At 35.5% G+C, this 22681-nt stretch overlaps 3 protein-coding genes across 4 annotated transcripts; 2 read left to right on the forward strand and 1 right to left on the reverse strand.

The window, feature by feature from the left end:
- Positions 1 to 3752: 3752 nt before the first annotated feature.
- Positions 3753 to 8522, forward strand: LOC137948219 (phosphatidylinositol/phosphatidylcholine transfer protein SFH11). Its single transcript, XM_068794222.1, has 11 exons — positions 3753 to 3819; positions 4204 to 4303; positions 4438 to 4704; positions 6993 to 7070; positions 7237 to 7338; positions 7490 to 7539; positions 7613 to 7721; positions 7841 to 7918; positions 8019 to 8099; positions 8224 to 8298; positions 8389 to 8522. Exons 2-11 carry the CDS (start codon positions 4214 to 4216, stop codon positions 8416 to 8418), a joined length of 960 nt encoding a protein of 319 aa, XP_068650323.1. The 5' UTR covers positions 3753 to 3819; positions 4204 to 4213; the 3' UTR covers positions 8419 to 8522.
- Positions 8523 to 8736: 214 nt separating this feature from the next.
- On the reverse strand, positions 8737 to 9758 carry LOC137949060 (peroxisomal membrane protein 11-4). Its single transcript, XM_068795324.1, has one exon. It carries the CDS (start codon positions 9731 to 9733, stop codon positions 9035 to 9037), a length of 699 nt encoding a protein of 232 aa, XP_068651425.1. The 5' UTR covers positions 9734 to 9758; the 3' UTR covers positions 8737 to 9034.
- Positions 9759 to 10379: 621 nt separating this feature from the next.
- Positions 10380 to 13367, forward strand: LOC137948751 (uncharacterized). 2 transcript variants are annotated; one of them, XM_068794908.1, is made up of 2 exons: positions 10380 to 10709; positions 12127 to 13367. In XM_068794908.1, the coding sequence occupies exon 2, from the start codon at positions 12181 to 12183 to the stop codon at positions 13156 to 13158; it is 978 nt and encodes a 325-aa protein (XP_068651009.1). In that variant the 5' UTR covers positions 10380 to 10709; positions 12127 to 12180; the 3' UTR covers positions 13159 to 13367. The 2 variants fall into 2 exon arrangements, with proteins under 2 accessions (XP_068651009.1, XP_068651010.1); XM_068794909.1 differs by lacking the exon at positions 10380 to 10709 and adding an exon at positions 10719 to 11199.
- The last annotated feature ends 9314 nt before the right edge of the window (positions 13368 to 22681 follow it).

Genomic DNA, 22681 nt, shown 5'->3' on the forward strand with positions numbered 1-22681 from the left:
CGATGTTTGTGGTCTGAGATATTTTACGTACGGTGGTTTTGGATCAGACAATCAGTGAAAATTTATACGAATCTTGTACAAGCAACAAATATACATGTTAATACGTGTGAAGTCACGGTGTCCGGATACGGCGAGTCTATCAAGCGAAACAATTTGCCTTTTGGGGGGGTGTGGAGGTGTTAGATTACACTCTCAAGATCTGGATGAGTTAGTGCGCCTCTTGGTAAAGTGAAAGTGAAATAGTGCATTCACGGGCACCCATTTAAGAGGATGAACAGGTTCGTCCACTTGAACTTGCCCATGAATAAAGTGGGTGATTCAAGATTTTGATCGAAATCTTGATTCATCCACTTGAACTTGTATCTTGGCTCGCAAGAATAGATCTCCCTCTCCCTCTCGCTCATTATTAATTTTGTTCATTATCAAGTATTTTTGTTTAATTATTTTATTTTTATAATTAATTAAACTAATTATTTTTATATTTGTGGGAATACATTGTCAATTTATAACACGTAAAAATATCTTATGTTATTAATAAAATATTTTATTTATTTATTTATTAATTTTTATTATTTTTATTACAATATTAAACTAGTGATTCAAGAGTGATAATTAAAATATTGTTAAAGTAAACAATTGATCAAGTATTTTTGTTTAATTATTCAAATTTTCATCATTAATTAAACTAATAATATTTTATTTTGCGGAAATATATTATTAATTTATACTATGTAAAAATCTATCTTATGTTATTAATAAATTTATTTATTTATTATTTTATATTATTTTTATTACTATATTAAATTAGTGATTTAATAGTGGTAATTAAAATATCATTAAAGTAATCAATTGATTAACTATTTTGTTTAATGATTCTATTTTTTATAATTAATTAAACTAATATTTTTTAATTTTGTGGAAATATATTATTAATTTATACTACATAAAAATCTATCTTATGAATCTATCTTATGTTATTAATAAAATATTATATTTATTTATTTTATTACTATATTAAATTAGTGATTTAAGATTGGTACTTAAAATATTCTTAAAGTAAGCAATTGATCAAGTATTTTTATTTAATTATTATATTTTTATCATTAATTAAACTAATAATTTTTTTTTGAAATATATTATTAATTTATACTACATAAATATATTTTATGTTATTAATAAAAATATTTATTTATTTATTATATTCATTATTGTTAATTTTTTACTTTTTATTTATCTATTTTTTATAATTAATTAATGCACCAGTTAATTGTCACACATAATTATTGTATTAATTTATACTAAATTGCAATCTTTCTTAATTTATTAATGAAATATCTTATTTAATTAATTAGTATATTAATATATTTTAATACTATATTAAATTACTTATTAGAGTGGTAACCATATTTGTTTAGGTTAATTATCTATTTAAATATATTATAAAAAGTAACTCATTCTTTTGTTTACACTATATTTTTTATTTTAGACACTAACACAGGAAAACGTTTTCCAATGCACTTTACATCTACCACACTATCATGAAGCGATTCATTTTCACTAGTTATCTCTCTCTCATCAACCTATGGGTATGAAAACTGAATTCTCCCATGTTTACCGGAGTATGTTACTTAGACATTATTTAAATGAAGAGGAGATCATTTTTTACTAAGGACATAATCAAATGAACTGAATAATGCCAGAGTAATTAATGTCTGATTCGTTTTGGAGTAACCCCCCAAAATCTCAGCTCTTGCATTTGCATCCAAACCAAAGAATTTACCTCCTCGCAAGCACCCAGTGCTTGAGAGCAGACGGGCTGTTGTTATGGAGCCACGTGAAAGAAAAATTCATGCACTTGTCCAACATTTGCAATTGATCAGGAATGAAAGGTTGGCTTTTGTTTCATTTCTTTTGAACTACAGGATATTTTAGTTTAGTGGGAAACTGAAACATTTCCATGTTCATGGATTGTCTGCGGATCAAGAAGAGGAAGCTCAAGGATGAACAGAAGAAAAAAGCATATGAAGCCCAGAAGGCCAAAGATGAGCAGTTACAAAAGAAGAGACAGAGAGGAGAGAAAAGAGAGGTCCGTGAGGAAGAGAATCAAAAGAAGAGAAGTAGGAATGGTTCAGGGTATTAAAGTTGCATGCACACTAGTGATTAACAAGCTCTGACACATTCAAGCATCCGAATGTGTTACCAAATAACAGTTGGAGGTACCTTCTATAAAAACAATCAGCGCAGCAGGAACTTTCCGTTGAAATAATATTTTCATGTTCAACTGTAACTCGGTCGAATGTTTTATTAAATAATTCTTCCCGCGGCAATGGAAACCCTGAATCTCCGTTCTCTAAAAGGAAATTTGTTGGGCTCTTTCGTACATACCTTTTCTTCGCCAGCCCTACAGAATCAAACTGTTTTCACAGATAGTATTCCTTGTCAGATTTGAGCACGCAAAGTATTATTTCTCTGTTCATACTTCATAAGTCGCCCTGAACGCTTGTTTTCCTTCCATAAAGTTAAGAAAGTAGGCTAATCCGCCTAAACTTTGTGGGTATCCCTCGTCACCGAAAAGTTCTTCTGTTTGTCAATCAAACGGTTGTACCATATAGAGGACGTAGTGACTGTTAAAAGGCTACTGGGTCTTGTTGCAACGGGTGTTTCGGCCATATTGGGTGGTGGTATTCGTGTTTGCAGTGGTAAGTTGAGGTGGGATTAGATACTTCCTTATAGCCCATCATTAAGGTGCTCTGGTAGGGAAAGAATCGAGATGGCTTTTCGCGGTTGCTTTGTTCTCAAACAAACTAATTCGAATTCTATCATGGAAGCAAGATGGATGGAATTCGATACCTATGTCATCTCTTTACTCCCTTCCGCTTCTGCAGCTCCTCACGCTTACGGCTCAATTGACATCTGCCTTCATCTGTAAGTCTCTGCTGCCTCTGGGTACTATCTATGAAGTGCTGATTTGTAATTTATATCGTTCTGCAATTTCTCCTGGTGAGAGTGCAATTTTCTTTGCACGTTTGGGGTAGAATCGTAAGGACAAATGGTTCGTTTTATCTACAATCATTTTTGCCGTTTATAGTTGAGCCGCATTTGGGAGGAAAAATTTCGTCCATTGCCAGTCACAGGAGCTTGCGTTCTTCAGGTGTAAAAATTTCTTCGGCTGAACCTGCTTGGTATCGGCTACCAGCGTAGTCATACTAGTCATACTCAGCTGAGTAAAAATGTGTAGTGGTTCTGATCTAATCAAGGTCCATTACGAGCTATATAGCACTATCTGAATTCACTGGAGACACAAATCCAGTGAAGTAAACATGGGCTTGTACCTTTTCTTCTGTTTTTCTTGATGTACTGGTTGCACTTACTCATAACACTGAAACAGAAATGCCACAAATAACACCATTTAATGGGAAGCTTGTCATCGTTTCTCTTGCAGGTGCAAATTTTCAGCTTGTACACCAGTTAATCAAGGAGCCCGATGCCTCTGACTAAACCAGTAAGCAAGGCAGGAGGAAAATCAGATACTCCTGATATTCGCTTTCGCGAAAGGATCAACTCTCTAAAACTTCCCATTGAAGAACATTGGCATCTTCCTCAGCAGACTAAAAAACAATCATCTTTAGCGAAGAGGCTTAATGTCATAGGAAAATTTTACAATTCGCTGAAAAAAGTTGGAAGAGGTAAAGCGATGCAAGAGGTTTTAGAAGGTCCTCGTGATCCAGACAATGAGCAGTTGGTGCAGGAATTCCAATCATTGCTTCTAAGAGAAGACCTGCTTACAGAGAAGCATGATGATTACCATACTCTCTTACGGTAATTTTCATTTCTCTGATTGACCAAAGACTGGTTTGAAATTCTCTGTCCCATACCTATAGACAGTTGAACAAAGAGGTCGGGCCTGTCTTCCTTTTCATAACTTAATAATTAGATCATTTATTTGTTTGTGGTTGTTGTTGTTGTTGTTGTTATTACTGCTATTTGATTTCGTTTAGAGTTATTTTAATTGTATTTCAAAATTCCTCTTGAAGTTCTACGCAACAGAATGTTTTTCTATGCGACCATTTCTTTCTGTAGAGAAGTGTCATGTAATTGACATGAGGTATTGTACTATATGAGATTATCTGTTCAGTTGCAGAAGAGACAAGCCATCTATTCTGAAAATTTTATGAACTAATTGATATCTTTCTGTGCTTCTAGTTTCCTGCGTATGAAAGCTTTTGACATGCAAAAGGCAAAAGAAATGTATCAAAATATGCTTAAATGGAGAAGCGACAATGGAGTTGACACAATTGAACAGGTAAGCCACTTGCTAAATTCTGATGTGGTAATGAGGAGGATTGCTAAATGTATCATAGTTCACATTTTCAACAGAAATCTAAATAACATATATGTCTTTCAGTATTATTATTAGCTATGTTTCCATTCTTGCAGGAATTCAGTTTTGAGGAGTTCTATGAAGTAAAGAAATGTTATCCCCATGGATATCATGGGGTGGATAGATATGGTAGACCCTTATACATTGAAAGGATAGGGATGCTGGATCTTGATGCTCTGCTAAAAGTTACTACGGTTGAACGTTTTGTGAAATATCACATCATGGAACAGGAGAAAACATTGAATTGGAGATATCCTGCATGCTCACTTGCTGCTAAGAGGCATGTGGCATCCACCACTGCCATTCTGGATGTGGCTGGAGTGGTGGGTATTGGGCTTCTTGTACAGCCATTCTTTTTAGTTCTTTAAATTCTTTTATTCATTACATTTTCTTTAACTTTCAAATTCTGTAGTTGAAAATTTCATTGACCCATTTAGTCAGGGAGTTCAATCTTATATTTTCAATTTCTGGTTAAATAGATCAAGGTCATGGTAGAATACAGATCAGTCTTTTCCCATCCAAACTTCCTTAATGTTTATCTTTGCTCCATTTGAAATTGAGTTCATTTTTTCATACAAATTGTAAGTCCCTCACAGATCAATTTTCACAAGGTTATAATAGCTGAGAGTCCTTTCAATGGGTTAACAACTCTTTGTGTATGCCATAGGAAAAGAATCTTAACTTACAATTCTGTCTCGATGTAGTTCCGTCCTTTCTCAGGGTCCCAGTAGGAATTAAAAAAAATTACTGCTTTTAAATAGTGGATAAAGTGTATTTCTAAGACAATACTACAATCAAGAAGCAATAGGAAAGAAATTCCCAACTACAGAGAAGGCTGAAACTCTCCTTTGCTAGTACTTTGGAAACATTATTTTCAGTCCTCAAAGTGTGCTGCCATGATAGAATTAAAGAGTTACAAATGCTTTTAATTTCCTCATATATGTGTCAAAATGCCTCAGAGGGGGGAGCTGTCTTTCATCCGCTCGCTATGGCAGAGTCCTCCTCTACGACCAACAGTAGAGAGAAATTTAGCTTATATAGCTGTAACCCCTGGAGCAAGCTTGATTTCAGATTCAGCAGATTCTGCTCTTCTGATAGGCCTGAAAATGATTGAAGAATATTGAACCTTCGTTATCCCTTATGCAACCTCCTATTTGTGCGCCAGACCCAGGCTCCTTAGGTAACTCCCATGAAAGTTGAGTTTCAGAGAACCAATAGGTGGGGGCAGCCAATGTGTGAGCTGAGTTGGAGAGGGAAAAAGTAGCCAAGAGGGGCAGGATATGGAGCCCTTTGAATGTGCTGGCCCAATTCTGAATAATGTGAAGCATCTTCCCTACCAAGATCCAGACATAAGGAGACTGCTGTGTTCTGTTATTATGTTCCTTGCACAGGAACCAAGAGACAGCATCAATTGTTGATCTCCAAAGAACCCTGCCACCAACTGGAAGCTACCATGAGAGTTTAGGGTTTAGGGAATGATGAACATATTTAGAATCCAAATTTATTAAAAATTGCTCCCCAGATTGAGAAACTGAAGGGACAGTGGAGCAGCAAATGGTCAACTGTTTGTTCTTGAGAGTTGCAGAATTTGCAAAGAAAGTTGATGATGAAGCATCTCCTCTGTTGAAGTTCAGCACAGGTTGGAATATTTTTATGTGCTGCAGTCCAAAAAAAGTGTAGGACTTTCTGAGGACCAATCATCTTCCAAGTGAGGGATATTTAATAGTCAGGTCAATTTGCATAGATTATGTCTAGAATTAACAAATGCTGCTATGCATTCTATAATTTGAAATATTGTATAATAAGAGAGCTAATTTGACAAGTTGGCACTTTGAAGAAGGGAATAAGCTTTCTGCAAGTTGACACTATCATAGATTTGAGATGCAGTAACAAAAATTTGGATGGAGAAGACTCCTCTGTTATCAATTGATTGATCATCTTCAGAAGTTACTTAGTGTTCATGTTGCTTATTAATGATTTAATGCTTGGTCAAATGGACTACAGGGAACAACAGCAAGGCTAGGACATTGAAGAAGTTCAGGATATAACTGGATTATTTTACTGCAGAGAGGCAACAGTGCTCACAAGATCTACCCCATCTTAAATTGGACTTTGAGTAGTTCAGGGCTGTTGAAGTTGGGTTCAAGCCCATCCTAAAAGGAATACTTGAAGTTAGGAGACTTCTTCCCAAGTAATAAGTATATGATTTTTCTAATCTTGGATCCATGTTAGACAATTCATAACACTCCCCTTCACATGAGGCCCTCTTTATAACTCCTACACATAAACAACTTTGGGTACAAGTCCACCTACAAGCACCACTCTGTTACCATGTTAAAGATTGGTTCAAATCCATCTCAAAATAACTAGCTGAAGTTAGGAGAAGGAAGAGTAACTAGCATAAAACTTTTCCAATACTTGATCCATGTGGGATTATTCTTAGCAAGGGCAATCAGGATTGCACAAATTGATAATCCCACATTTAGTCCGCCCATACGACATAACTGAAGTAATTGAAGTTTGAGTGGACATATATTCACCATGAACTAATTTAAAAAGCGTACGAGTTAGTTTCAAGCTGTCTGATTTTTTTTTCATTTTTCTTTTGCAGGGTAAAAATAACTTATCCAAGTCTGCTAGGGACATTTTTCTAGAAATCCAAAGGATCGATAGCAATTATTATCCAGAGGTACACATTGGCCTCAATGTTGACTAGTTGTTAATACTGCCTTCTGTAATACTAATTTATGCTTCATACATGGTTTTTATTTTCTCTTCATTAAAATTTATTAATTCCTTCCACCTCCCAATAGGAATAAACTGATTTGTTCACTGCATGTTGAAATGTATGGCAGACTCTTTACAGATTGTTCATTGTGAATGCTGGGTCTGGGTTTAGAGTCTTATGGACTGCACTAAAGGCATTTCTGGAGGCTCGGACAGTTTCAAAGATTCATGTAAAATTTCCCTCTAGAATTAACTTTTTCAATGCTTTTTCATCATCTTTTCTAGAGGCTAGCAGGTTACACAGCACTGACTGCATAATGCTCTGATTTTGACCAACACTTTTTTAGGGTTTTGCTTTTGATGGCTTAAGTTCAATTTCAGGTGTTGGGAAGCGACTATAGAAGCAAGCTGAAAGAATTTATCGCACCAAGGTAATTGATAGCATATTTTCAAAAACCAAGGTCTTTTTGTCCTCAACCAACTGGAATCTATCTTACGCTGCAGTGACTTGCCAACATTCTTGAGTGGAAGTTGTACTTGCTCTGAACATGGTGGTTGTCTTTTGGAGGATAAAGGACCTTGGACTGATCCAGAAATTATAGCGGTGATACAAGTAAAATTTCTCTTAGTTGTTGTAAACCCAATTCTACTGTTCAATTATGGATTAGCCATTTCAAAAAACAAAACAAAAAAAATTATGGGGTTATGATATAGGTGTTCTGTTTCTCTCAGGCGTTGTTTGAGAAAGAACAAAACTTCAGCAGGGAATCCAGTAATTTGGATGTAGAAGCATCAACACGAGCAATGACCGTATAAGTGTTTCTTGTGCCCTAAAAATCTGTTAATGTGCTTATGGGAGCAGTGATTCAAAAGTAAAGAGCAGGATAATGTCTAACACAATTTGATGCAGGATGATGATTATGATGACAGTTTTGGGACTCAAAAAGTTGGCAAAACAGAATACTCGGGACAGCTTCAACAAATAAAAAACGTAATGCAGTCCTTACATTGTAAATTTTTTAGCATGGGATACTGAGCATCAAGATATGTAACAAATGTTTCAGTCCCGTGCAAGTTAATGATCCTAAGTCAAGCTTATTATTTGGCCGTCTCAGCTCCTGCGAAGCATACTATCAAAACAGGAAAATCTTGAGCTGCAAATGAAAGAGTTGAAGGCTCTTAGCACTAATGTACGTATTAGTTGTCTTCCTTCCTGGATTGATTTTCAAAAACTTGTTAAGTCTCTTATTTTATAACCATCTTGGATGACTTCATGACAGATCCTGTCAACCGTTTCTACTCAAAATTGAAAGCAGAAGGCATTTCAACATTTCAGCATGGATATTCTGAATCGATTGCACACTGCTCTAATATAATAAGCTTTAGCCATGACTTTGTCAGTTTGCCTGAATTTCTACTTGAGCCAACAAAAATGACTTAGTAGAACCAGAGCTTCTGTTCATTGGAAGAGAAACATGTCATACTGAAAGACGTATTTATGCGAGTTTTATGCAAACTGCAGGTAGAAACAGATGAATGTGAGTGATTTTCTTATGTATAATCAGTTACGAATTCAAATAATATGCAGATCTTTTGTTTTGGCACCGTTGCAATACCAATTAGTTTGTTTGATTCCTCTCAACTATGAAAGTTAATGTCACAGAACAGAACGAATTGCCCAAGCAGAGCTTAACAAACAGCACTATCTTTAATCTTCTCGCAGTCCAGTGAGGAAGTACTGAAACCTGCTGTAACCATCTAATAATAATTCCATGTACGTCTGTTATCAATCAAAGCTTCAGTACATACTACAGCCCAAACTGAGGAATTGGTTTTCTGACGTTGAGGGACAAGTGAAGCACCTCGTAAGCCAGAGAATCCTCTGCAACTTCTTCACAGCTTGGCTTGCTCCTTCAACTTCACGAATCACGACGGCCAATTTCTATACCAACCAGCCCATGCCGACACCAATCCGCTGATGCCCAGAGTCATTGCATGGTTGCAGAATGGGTTGGGCTCTATATCCGCTAATGCTATAATCAAGTCTGCAAGGTTGGCTGCACAAGCCATTAATCTCATCACTCTATCCGCTTTTATCTTCTCCACCATCTCCTTTCTCGCTGCAACTTTCTCGCTCGAAGAATCATCCCCGGAAACGGACTTCTGCAGTCTTATTTGTTTCATTAACCCATCGTTGATCAATATGAAGTCTGCTACCATAAAGAAAACATATCCAACAGATTCACCGAACGCCGAAATGTAGCTCATCTTCCGAGTCAAACTGGGGTTTATGACCCCAATTCTCGACAGCCACAGGAAATGATCGAAAAAGAAGTAGACCATCTCCCCCGCATTGCCCAAAACGGCTAGAAACCGGAAAAGCGGCGTGGCACCCGGGTTTCGACGGAGGGTATTGAAGCCGGTGAGAAATCGGCCGGACCGGAAGGCTTTCCGACTGAGACCCGAGGCGAGTTCCCATTGCTTCGCTCGCTGAGCGAGACCGGGGTGGGCGAACTCCACATGCCAGTGGGTGAGCTTGGAGACATACTGAAAAGTCTTGACAAGCTTATCTATGCCATCCCTCTTCGCGAGGAAGACGACCAGCTTATCCACTGTGTCGTTCATGGCTGCAGCCTGCAGTAGTGGGATTGGGATGAGAGAGAGGAGTGATTGCGTAGGTGCTGAAGAGTTGGATTGAAACTGGGAAAAATAAGTTTTGTCCACCACAGAAAAAAATTTCGTTTTTTTCTTTATTTCTTTCTGGGGGATAATCAGGCTGATCTGCCTATGGTTGGACCTAATTTTATTTTGTTTTGCTTAGGTGGGTTTGAAATGGTGGCAGAGAAACGTTCGCACCCGCGGGGTTCAATTCGAAACGACGACGACCAGGCACTCGTGTTTGTCTCTGTTTCTTTTCCGCAGAGGATATGGTGGAGCCTCTTGCTTCCTCGCTAGATACTTTTTCCATTTTTTTCTTTAAAATTTTAATATTTATTGGCATATCCTTGATCATTGATACTGGCCAAAAGATGTTGAGGACAGAAGTAAATAATTTATAAAATATTTTATAAATCCGTTAATGAAATTTGTTAGTAAAAGTTTATTTCAATGAAAGAAATATGGCAAGCCTTTGGAGTAAATAAATAATCTAGAAAGGAAAGCACCTAATTCCCTCTCTTGTTTCTTGTCATACAAAAGAGAGGCCCCCCCCTTGGAGAGAAAGGAATTGGGGGAGGGCTACTTTCTCTCTTGTCCTTAAGACAGAGTATGACCTTATTAGTAAATCATCTCTTAAAAAAAGTTGATGCACCCTCTAGGCTTAATTTACTATAGATGAAATGCACTTTCCACTCCACCTTCCTGCACTGAGAGACCAGGGCCTCTCTTCGTGTCGGTTACATTTCATTGTAACAAACTCAGGAAGTCGAAACCAGTGTTTTCTCCCTTCTGATAGAATAAATTTTTCTCGCGGCTACTTCATCCAGGCTGGTTTCTAAACTTGATTCTGCAGAAAAAGCTTTTTGATTTGTAAAACCTTGTCCTGTATGTCAGCCCCGGAGGGCAATCGTCGCCAGTTTCTCACCACGAGTACCAGATTGGCGTGCGTACCTTCTGTTTCTTTAGCAGTTATGATGTTTTCTTATTATGTAGAGATTATGTTCTTTTACATGGAAAAGGGTATCAGAAATCTCTGCGCGATCGACCCGTCTTACTTCATCATATCATTATTGTTATTATTTGTTAATCGGATTCTGTGGTCGATGATTGGGAGTTTTTGACATTCCTGGTTCTTCATCTGCCTTTTTTTTTTTCATAAATTTACTGAAACCTGCTAGATATGATGTTGGTATATAAGGGATTCTTCTAGGTTTATTACTTGAATACTGTTTAACTAGGAAGGGTCATTGAGATTTATCTCAATTGACAATTTTTATTGGCTCTATTGCTGAAAATTAAAATCTGTGAGTTAGTTTTTTTTTTCTACGGATGGGAAAAGGTGAAGGGGAGTAAAAAGCTCAGGACTTAGTTCGGCCTGAACTTTTCAGATTTCCAAAATCTGCGCTAGTCCACTATTTTATCACTATTTACAGGTGAGTTGATGATCAGGAAGAACTCTTACATGTTCACTCCAGCATTCTTTAATACTGTTTCTTACTAAGCTGTCCATAGTATGTTCCCCAATCCATTTACTCAATTACAATCATAAATATCATGCCTTCGTGTTTTTTTTTTTTTGAAAATAGTCTGTAGCTTTTATTCAAATAGCAGTGGAGACTTGCCTTCGTATTTTTGAAGAACTAGAACCAGAGGATAAAGCATAACCGATTTTAGATTTCTCTGGGGAAAGTAGACATTTTGGAATTTGGAAATTTGTAGATACTGAGAGACAATCCCTTGGCAAGAAAGCTCTCTGCTTTTGTAAGTTTATATGTCATTAGTCATTCCCATGAAAGAAGAAGAAGGAAATTCGGATAGAAGATGTTTGCCATGCGTTTAAACAGAATGAATTCAATAAACAGATGCTTTCTGTCTGCTGCATCTATCTCATTGCCAAGCTAAAGTCTTCCGTTACTCTAACAAGGGATGACTTTTTTTTTTTTTAATTAAGAAACAAAGGATGGATTACTTTCTTCGTATTGTTCTAGTATTTTCGTTAGGAAGGTTGATCTATGTGATACAAAATATTTTGCACTGTCATGTACCTTGAGTTTTGGTTTTTTGGAAATATGTACCATGAGTATCCAAATATTTCTTCTAATTGTTCTTAGCTTTTGCTCTCATGGATATAAATTATACTGCTATGTGACACCTCTGATATCATTATCTTGGAATATTAAAATGGTTATGACTTTATTATTGTTACTTTTACTCCGTTTGAAGTTGGTTTCTATTTGACCATCTTGCCCTATATCTTATGTAGTATGTTCACTTATTATTCTTGTAGTGTAATCTCCATTTCTTCAATCTCTGCATGTGTAGAACTGCATTTCCATGATTTTATTTATGTTCCTTTTCAGTTAACTATGGTGTCAGGGAAGGAGGTTAGGCTTACCAATAGAAATCACTGACTGATGAATATGGCAATGGCATCCCAACTATCAGCAAATAAAATAAGGCATACTGCTCTTTTTCAAAGATCAACATCAGGACAAGTTTTGAGGCCACAACAGTTGTTTGTCGCATCTATCAACTCTGTCAAGCATACACGCCTCTCTTGCACCAAGTTGCCCCCTTGGGATGAAGCTTCACCTCTCACATACTCTCCAAATATTGATAGTGAGAGGGACTCAAATGATTCCTGCATATTTGACTCCATCATCCGGCTAGACAAGAGTCAACCCTTACTTCCCGATAGTAAACACGATGTTGAAGATGACCAAAACCAGTCAGTGGTTCCACTTCAACCTCTAAAATGGCCGATGTGGCTTCTTGGTCCTTCACTTATACTTGTTACTGGTGTCATCCCGACCCTATGGTTGCCTTTGTCCTCTGTATTTCTGGGACCTAACATAGCTAGCATACTTTCCCTAGTGGGTCTCGATTGCATCTTCAATCTGGGGGCTACCCTGTTTCTTCTCATGGCTGATACCTGTGCCCGTCCGAAGAGCTCAATGCAAACCTGCAACTCAGAAGTTCCCCTCAGCTATAAGTTTTGGAACATTGCATCAAGTATAATGGGCTTTATAGCTCCCTTGGTGATGCTTTTGGCCTCTCGCAAAGGCCTTGTTCAGCCTCAACTTCCATTCATCCCATTCACAGTGTTACTTGGGCCATATCTTCTTCTTCTTGCTGTACAGATGTTGACAGAGACATTGACATGGCACTGGAAGTCTCCAGCGTGGTTGGTGACTCCGATGGTGTATGAGGCTTACAGGGTGTTGCAGCTAATGAGGGGTCTAAGGTTGGGGAGTGAGATTGGAGCTCCATTGTGGGCGGTGGAGTGCATTCGGTGCCTGGTTTCATGGTGGGTTTTAGTTCTTGGCATGCAGCTCATGAGGGTTGCTTGGTATGCAGGATTCACCTCTCGAATGCAACAGGAACAAGGTTGAATCAGCACTCCCAACAAGAATGGAGAGGAGAGGATGGTTTGTAATTTATATGAAATAAAAGAAGTGTTTGTAATAGATTCCATGGAAGTAAGTTGTCTATAGTTTATACTTGAAATAAATTAGGAGTATATGGTCCGAGGAATGAATAATTGGACAACTGCTCTGAATAATAAAAGCTTGGCAATGAGAAACACTTGTTTATGACTGCAGTTAAATTGTTACTTTCATTCTTACTTTGCTCAAGGAGAGCGCAGTGTATGAACCGTATAGCAAAGAGAAACCATGAACCAGAATAGAATACTTGCAATTGAAATTCCTAGGGAGTTATACATTTGTGTATTGATAAGGCCATTCTCTATTTTTTGAAGTTTGATCTCTCCCTTAGATGAACCATATAGCAAAGAGAAACCATGAACCAGAATAGAATACTTGCCCCAACCCATGAGTAAATATTTCCTAGTATCCTTATTAGACCATACATCTATCTTGGTATATCCTGATAATAGGTAGGAGCATAAACTGAGTCATTCTAGAGCTACAAACATAGTTATTAAATTGTTACACCACATAAAAACATTCCTCCTAGAGTAGTTGTTAATACGAATAATCGAAACTCTGTTGTAGTAATTTTTGTACATTCAATGTACTCTACGAATAGAGGAATCATAGAGTTGAACATAGTAAAATAAGAAATTGAAAATTCTAGTTGAAATTGTTTGTTAGGAAATTTCTTGAAAATCTAACCATAAGGTTCTTCTCTCTATCGGAACAATAGGATAAACTTCCATGGTAGAGAAGTAAATGAAACACTTTCATAAAAATTCTCGTCGAATTGAGAATGAAGCTTTCATTATGTGCATGCCAAATCATGAATTAGTAATTATATCCAATTTCCAAAAAGTTCAAATTGTTTCGAACTATTGATTTTTTGAATGGGATATTTATGAAATCCCCAGAATAGTATCAAACTTTATTCCATGGTATTTCCATGAAATTCCTCTTTCTTATTCTTAAGCAACCCCTTTTGAGGGCTTAGTTGATCCATGATTTATGTTTAAACTTTCTTTTTCTTATTGATTGTTTGGAGAAAGTTATCGATTAATTCTGATTCTTTTTTTTATCGAGATGTATGGATCCATGGATTTATATGTCTATATAGATCTTGTTCATGGATTAAAGAAAATGTGCAAAAGCTCTATTTGCCTGTCATTTTATGAGTCTCTTCATTTTTGCATATGTCGTTGCCACTCCCTTTAGCAAGCATCCACTAATTCAGAACTTAATTTGAAAGCCATATTTTGACCCCCGAACGTTTTTTAGATGCCCCTAATAACCAACAAATGACAAGTGTTTTTTCCTTGTGTAGGTCATATTTCAATGGGAACTTGATGAGTTGATCTACCTACATGTCTTGCTTTTACTGATATATCAGAAGTTACTCCACGTATTGCTTTACATAAACAAATAGTGGATTTGTTTCTGTCTTTTGTTGATTTTTTTCACCGCTCGATAGATAATTTGATAAGCCAATGTTTTTTTCTTGTTTCAGAATATGATTAACCAACATGTTAACTAATCAATTACGATAAATTGGATCAAATTTTACATTTTTTCTTTTAAATTACCTCGACATGACATGAGCATGAAAGAGGTTCAAAAATTTGTTTTCTTTTATAAGGACTAAAAATGAATCACTTATTTTGGCTTTTTGATCCCATATTGTAGGGTGGATCTTGAAAGATATGAAAGATCTCCCTCCAAGTTGTACATACGACTTTCATCGAATAAGGCTTTCCATATAATTCTATATGAGATCAACTATGGAATTCTATTTACTCACTTAAAATTGAGAATCTATTTCCCTCCTTCTCCTGCTAAGATTGGAGATCCTATATTTTACTTATCGTTATGATGGAGTCCTTGGGTTTCCAAAATAGTATAAAAAGAAGTGCTTCAAATCATTGCTATTCAACTTGGACTTGTTCTAAAAAAAGTAGAGGTGTTTCAAATGTTTTTTTTTAACATGGACCATTGTAAGGGAAACCCTCTGAAATGATTTTAATATTGGACATTGGACATATAATAGTTTTGAATTGAATCTCTTTAGAAAGAAGATATTTTATCTCATGGTAGCTTGCTCCAACCCCCTTATGAAACTTTTGTGATTGGGTTAGCCATACAGTTCACATGTTTTTAGCTATTCAAACTTGCATAATCCTTTACTCTTACAACATCTAGAGTTCCTCGAGCAATGTGATATCTCATGTCGAGTAAATCCTTTAACCCTCCTCTTACTAATAATACAAAATATTCTGGTCAATTATGGCCAATACCATGTATATAAGTAGTGATTTCAAATCCGCAGGTTAATCGTACTTTAAAACTTTACGTAAGGTCAAGTTCTATTTTTTTGAAGGTGATAGTGGAAAAGTTGACAAATATGTCACCCTTATACCGTACATGAAATTTTCACCTCATACAACTCCTCGTTCAATTCTTTTGAAGTAATTGGGTCCTTTTCTTCCTTCGAGAATCTCTTTCCTTATTCAACTCCATCCCAAAGAGTAACTAGGGCCAATTCAGTCACATTTTCATCTTCCAATTGAATACTTTTTTTTTATTATGATCAAAGGAGAAGATTATTCTTTTAACCAAAATATGCATATCAAATCACGATCTTATAATAAGAACAAAAGATCTTTCTCAATCAATTCTTTGCCCCTCATTCTTCAAGAATCAGAAAAATCCTTTTTGAGTTTGAATTTGTTCACTTGGAATCTGGGTTCTTCTACTTATTTATTTACTTAATTTTAATTGAATTTTTTATTTACTTTTATTCTTTATTTTTATTTTCTTTCCATCTCTTTTATTTTTATTCCCTTCCATAATTTCTAAAGTTCCATAGGTATGATCTTGCTGAATTTGACCTATTTTTCGGTGGAGGGAAGGGTAAGAAATAAATCAGATTGATTTTTCGATCATAAGTGAAATCTTCAATTTTTCCTCTTCCTCCTATCCCATAGATACATCGTTTGAATCAATAGAGAATCTTTTTATTATGAATGAATTGATAGTATTACATTCCAATTCCTTCTCAAAACCTCCCAAGGAAAACCCTGAATTGAACCAAATTGACATATTAGTGTGAGCTTATCCATGCGGTTTTGCACTCTGCGAATTGGAATCAATTTTCTAAAAGATCCCGACTTTTGTACTTCGGTGGGTCATCCGAGATTCTTTCAATGACCTATATTGTGTTAAAGGAATATTTATATTGTTAAAAGACACTCATGTGTGTATAGGTGGCATACCTAGTAAATAAGGAGAAATTCCTAAGAGATTGCATAGGATTGTAATTATGCAAGTTGGTGTTTGTCCTCTTATATCTTTTTCCTTTTGAAGTATGTAGCCCTAAGGGCATTGTAGTTATTGTAAACACCTTCCTACAACTATAAATACAACCTCCAGGCATGGGGTAGAATATTCAAGCATCTTCCTCTTGGCTCAAATTCGTCCTTACACCTTTCTCTTTCTCTTTTCCTCCTCTTTCTCTCCCTTGGTTTCTTCCCTCCTCTCTCCCAAGAGTTAGAGTTCCTATCTTCTCTCCTTCCCTTGAGATCTTTTGTATTTATGTGTTGACCCTAGAAATCAACATGGTACCAAAGCGGGCAAAGATCTGAGATGGAAAAGGAGAAGAAGATAGAGGAGAAAGGGAGGAAGAAAAAGAAGATGAAAAAAAAAGAGTTTCTTATTTTTCCTTAAGTCTTTCTTTTCCAATTCTTGTATTTCATTAGATGTTATACTCTCTTACCATATGTTTCATAAATCAAATTATATACCATTGTAAATATCTGTGAGTCTAGTTTCCAACTCAAAATTTATCATTGAAATTAGATTTTTCTAGAAAAAAAAATTGACATCCGAAGCAGTAAAGGTCAAGCAGCAAAAACGTTTCATGTAGCAGTAGAAAGCCTCAACATCCTAAAGGGTTTGTACCAATATTAATGATGATTTATATTAATAATTATATATCAAAATAAATCTATATGAGTCTACTTTTTAACCCAATAAACCGCTTCTCAATCTGATTTTTTTAGAGAGAGATATTCAAGTTAGGGTTCATAGATGGAAGAATCAAAAGTCATGTTGGTATCTTGTTGCATGTGAAGATCCGAATTTTTTTGCTTCACTTTTTAAGTTTGTAATGTTGATTAAGTTTCCTATTTATTTCTAAAATCTAGTCAAGATTTTACCAACTTGAGTATCTTTCATTCCTTAAAAGTTTCTTTTGTTTGATCTTACATTACATTAGTTTTCTTAAGAGTTGTCTTTCCCATTATGAGTTTAGTTTCCTTTTTGACAAAGTTCAAATTTTTTTTACTTAGAAAGTTTTGTTTCCTAACTCTAGATTCCAAATAAGTGTCCTAAATCTCCCTTATTCCAAAATTATTTCTTGAATATTTTGTTTCTAAATTGGTCAAGTTGTGTAAAAAATTATTTGCCTTATTTGAGAAGTCTATGTTTGAAAAGTTTTCATTATTATGTTCCATCTTAAAACTTTCTTATTGGGATTTTTAAAAAATTTCTTAATCATCATGTTCATAGAGGAATTATTTTTTTACCTTCCTCTTGAGTAAAAACTGGTCACTTTTTTTCCATCTAATGGTCTAAAAGCACATCCTTCTTACTTGGAAGTATGAAGAACTGCATTGTAGTCCTTCCTTTTGAAGTAGGAGAGTTGTTATCATGTTATTCACACCCTTAATTCCTCAAAATACTTCTTTCAATTTGTGTTTTTATAAAATCACTTCTTTTAAGAGTGTGCTCAACATCTAGTTTGAGTCAAGCCTTTTATTCTTCACCCAAGAGGTGAATTGTGTTTGAGCTACCCTTAAAAATTGAGTAGTCTCTTTGTTAAGCCCTAAAGTTAGGTCATTTTCAGCCTTTAAAATTGAGTGGAGTGTATTTCAGACTATGGACATTTTGACTAGTGTGTGGAGCTTTGTCGCACTATTAGGAACAATTTTTCTTCTCTCACTATTATGTTGTTCAAGTTGGGTCTCTATATAAATAACAAAGAGATCTCCAACTTGAGTGGGAGAAGTAGATGAAGAAATACAAGAAAGATATAACCAACAATGAAGAATTCCACGTGTTGTGGTAATCAAATTTTATGTGACTAGAATATCTAATGGGGGAAACAAGATGTAAATAAGAAGAAGATGAATCAAAGCTAGGTATCCAAAAAAAAAAATCAAGTCACATAGTTGGAATTTCTTTTCAAACACAAGTTTCTTGACCAAGATTATTTTCAAATTGGAGTTACAAACACCTGCTCGAGGGGGAGTGTTAAAAAATACCCACGTGTGTAGGGGTGGCATGGCTAGTAAATAATTATGCAAGTTGGTGTATGTCATCTTATGTCTTTTTTCTTTTGAAGCATGTAGCTGTAAGGGCATTGTAGTCATTGTAAACACCTTCCTACAATTATAAATATAACCTCAAGGTATGGGGTAGAGCATTTAAGCCTTTTCCTCTTGTCTCAAATTTGTCCTTACACCTCACTCTCTTTTCCTCCTTTTTCTCTCCTTTGGTTTCTTCTCTCCTCTCTCCCAAGAGCTAGAGTTCTTACCTTCTCTCCTTCCCTTGAGATCTTTTGTGTTTATGTGTTGGCCCTTGTTGGAAGACATCTCAAAGAGGCATTAAGGTAAATATCTTTCCCACATCAAAGAGATGGCAAAGGGTATAAATTTGTGTCCTTCTCATAAGGATGGCACAAGAGTGTAAGTAGAGAAGATGATGTATGTCTACTTATGTCTTTTCCTTTTGAGAGTTTGTAGCCCTAAATATAGTCATTGTAACCTTTCTTCATAAACTATAAATAGAGACTCAAGGCAAGGGCTAGATCATTAAGTCTCCCCTCTTCTCTCTTAAATTCGTCCTTACACTTCTGTCTCTCTCTCTCTTTCCCTCTCTCTCTCTCTCTCTCTCTCTCTCTCTCTCTCTCTCTCTCTCTCTCTCTCTCTCTCCATCTCCTTAGTCGCCCCCTCTCTTCCCTTCCTTCTTCCACTCCTTTTCTTCTTCACTTCTTCTTCTTTCTCTCCTCTCTCACCCTCTTGTCTGAGTACCTATCATGAGATCCCAAATCTAACATGGTATTATAGCTTTAGGTTTGAGATCCAGAAATTTTGATGCTGATTAATCAAGTTTTTATCAGCTCTCTCAGTAGAAGTTAAGGTATTGATCAAGGTTTGGTATTAAACCTCTTTTGGCTCTCAAAGATAAGTTTTTTATTCTCTTCTTTTCCTTGAGATGAATGTTGCTGAATATCTTAGAAAGATGAAGGTTTATTAAGCATATTTTGATTTTATATATATAAATATATTTGAGTCATCTTATATATTAGCTTCAAGTTGGTAAATATCGGTGTGTTTAATCCATTCTATCTTCTGTTAAAGATATTAGTTTTTAGACTGACACAACTTGTGGATTTCTGGTTCTTTGTTTGATGAATGAAGCGTTGCTATTCCATTGATGTTTCCATGGTGTTTCATGATCGAAAGGTTATATTTTCATATGTTGAAGATTGAAGGTTGATATCATAGTTCAATGGTTTTTTTGAACTTGCGAAGGTGTTTGCATTGGTGCAAGGATTTTTTTTTTAAAATACATGTTGTTCTCTCACGTTGGAAGGGACTACATCATTAATATTTTCTCTTGATCCTATTTCCTAAAATTTTAAAAATACAAAAGGGAAAGAAAAGGCTGGAATTACATGATTGGTTGGCACATGACTTATAGAAGGAAATTTCCTTTTTTAGAAGTTCCACAAGATTGATTGAGATCACTTATTTTTTGTTATAATTTTACATACCTTGATCTTCTCATTGGAGTGTATCCCACGTGAGACAAGATTAGAAAGCCTTACCAAAATATTTTTAAGAAAAACAAGCAACAAAGGTTGGATCTTTTGGTTAGTGGTTGGCACAAAACAACTTGAAGAAAAGGTTCATTCTGTAAAGGATCTCCAAGATATCCAAGATTTTTTTGGTATGATTACTAATTACCTCCCTTAATTATCCCCGAGCCTAAAATAATTAAGGAAAGTCAAGGATTGAAATTGATTTGCTGAAGTGGCACCTAAGACATTTCCTATTTTATTTTTGAAAGTGGTTGATTGGAGGAAGATCTTCCTTGAATTTATTTCTTGGTGAATATTCTTTCCTAAGTGAAAAATCATCACATGCCCTATCTATTTGTTGATCTCGGCCAACATGCACTTTCCTTATTTAGTACAAGATTAGTTGTTGCAAATATTTCCTTTATTTTTTGGGATAGATCTTTCCCAAATTGGTTCCAACCCAAGCTGGTTAGCTCTTTCTTTACATGTTAGTTCCAACTCGAGTTGGCCTTGGTCTCCCTCCTCTTGGATTTGTTCATATTCTTTGTGGTTGCCTTATTGGTTTGATTCAAGGTGCTTCCATTACTCATATCAAACTTATAAATTCTTTTTACAAGTCTCCTTTGGCAGTTCCCTCTTGGCTTACTACTCTCCTCTGCTTACTACTCTCCTCTAAGTAAAATGTTTTTGGTTCATCTCTAATGGTTGAAGATCACATGGGAAGTAAGAGTAACCTTATCGAGATTACCACTATATCCTTGAAAGGTTTAACTCATTACTTGAGCTAGTCGCAGTTGATTAAAAGGTTTCTCATTACATAGGACCTCTTATGCCATCTTACCAAACCAACTCCACCTTTTGATAAAGAGGACAACTCCTCTATTAAGTGGTTAAGGAATGATACATTGGTAATCAGCTGGTTGATAAATAGAATGAAGGAGCATGTGGTTAATAATGTGGTCCACTTTGAGACAACCAAATAAAAATGGGATACTTGTGTGAAGTTGTACTCCAGCATAGAGAACCTCCATAAACTATGTGATGTTATTCAAAACATGTTTAATACCAAACAAGGGGACAACCTACATGAGTTGGTTGCATGGTTTTAGGGACTAATTCAGGAGTGGAAAATTGTTCAGCCCTACTCCACTAATATATCGATTCAAAAAAAGCAGCTGGAAGCCTTAGCAACTTCTATCTTTTTAGTAAATATCAAACCATACCTTGAGATGGCCAAGACTCAACTTCTCTGCTCCTCAGTACTTCCATCCTTTGATGACATAAGTGCCACCTTACTTCGTTTAGAAATTTTTGGTTCCAACAATTCTTCTTGATTTGAAAACTAAACTCACATATCTTTGTTCCAACAATTCTTCTTGATTTGAAAACTAAACTCACATATCTTTCCAATAGTATATAATTTTCTATATAAAACATATGGTAAGAGAGGTGAGAAAACAATAAAAACATGAATTGGGAAAGAAACTAAAGGGAAAGAGAAACTCATCTTTTTTCTTTATATTTTTATTCTTCTACTACTTCTCCCCTTTCTTCTCCTTTTCATCTCAAATCTTTGCTCACTCTGAAACCATATTGATTTCCAGGGCCACCCCTTAAACACAAGAGATCTCAAGGGAAGGAGAGAAGAGATGACCTCTAGCTCTTGGAAAAAGTCATCAGAGGACATACACCAACTTGCTTAATTACAATTCTATGTCATCTCTATAGAAGTTCTCTTTATTTACTAGTCATGCCACACCCCTACATATGTGAGTATCTGTTAACACTCTCCAATTGATAAGGGTGTAAGTTTTTACCTTTTTTGTTTATTTTTCATTTGAGATAGGTTCATCTAAAACCGTATTAAATCTAGATAAAAAGGTGTTGCTAGAGCTAAAATCTAGTCAATCTCTTGGGAAAATTGAATTATAAATCATGTATTTGAGCATACACGTGACTTAAAAGAGAGTCAAAATCTTTTTTATATATTTGGGCGGTGAATACCAATAAGGGAACATCAATAACAAAAAAATTGGTGTCAATTTTGCGGTATGTGAATTTCTACGTTTTTAGTTTGTATGTTTATATGATTATTATTCCATGCCTTAAGTTTTTAAACATTTAAATATCAATTCATCCCCCATTGAGAAGACACTTGGGCCAACATATTTCTATATGTTCCTTTCCTATTCCTTTTATGTCACAAGGTTAAAACCAAGAACTGTTTATTGTCTTCTCAATGTTTCCTAACGTTTTCAGTAAAACCTTCTCGAAGAAGTTTTCTAACAATGTTTTGGATGATATTAGTAGATGCTATTTGAATCGTTCCCTTTGTATTCATATCAGCATTTCTTACCAAAGTTTTATATCGACAATAGTGTCCCTACCCATGATGAACTATAATTATTGGTGCCTCTTAGTTTTGATATAATCAAAATGTTCTAATTTTTTTTATGAAACATTAAAGGTATATGCATGAGACATACTCTATACTAATTAATCTATTTCGGGTGCCTATAATCTTAGATATTCCAATCCTGATCTCATCATCTATTGGTATTTATTTATAATACCTCAGGAGATAATGAATAATTAGGATTCATTTGTAATAGAATCTTTTGA

Source organism: Aristolochia californica, unplaced genomic scaffold, assembly GCF_029961685.1.
Source record: "Aristolochia californica isolate CCGP_79_NKW_82.1479 unplaced genomic scaffold, dmAriCali1.0.hap1 SCAF_13, whole genome shotgun sequence".
NCBI lineage: Eukaryota > Viridiplantae > Streptophyta > Magnoliopsida > Piperales > Aristolochiaceae > Aristolochia > Aristolochia californica.

Bases quoted from the DNA above. Each gene is read 5' to 3' on its own strand.
- LOC137948219 (XM_068794222.1), top strand. From the start codon at position 4,214: ATGAAAGCTTTTGACATGCAAAAGGCAAAAGAAATGTATCAAAATATG. The intron at 7,071-7,236 runs GTACACATTGGC...AATGTATGGCAG, and splicing joins ATAGCAATTATTATCCAGAG to ACTCTTTACAGATTGTTCAT. The intron at 7,339-7,489 runs GTAAAATTTCCC...GTTCAATTTCAG, and splicing joins GGACAGTTTCAAAGATTCAT to GTGTTGGGAAGCGACTATAG.
- LOC137949060 (XM_068795324.1), bottom strand. From the start codon at position 9,733: ATGAACGACACAGTGGATAAGCTGGTCGTCTTCCTCGCGAAGAGGGAT.
- LOC137948751 (XM_068794908.1), top strand. From the start codon at position 12,181: ATGAATATGGCAATGGCATCCCAACTATCAGCAAATAAAATAAGGCAT.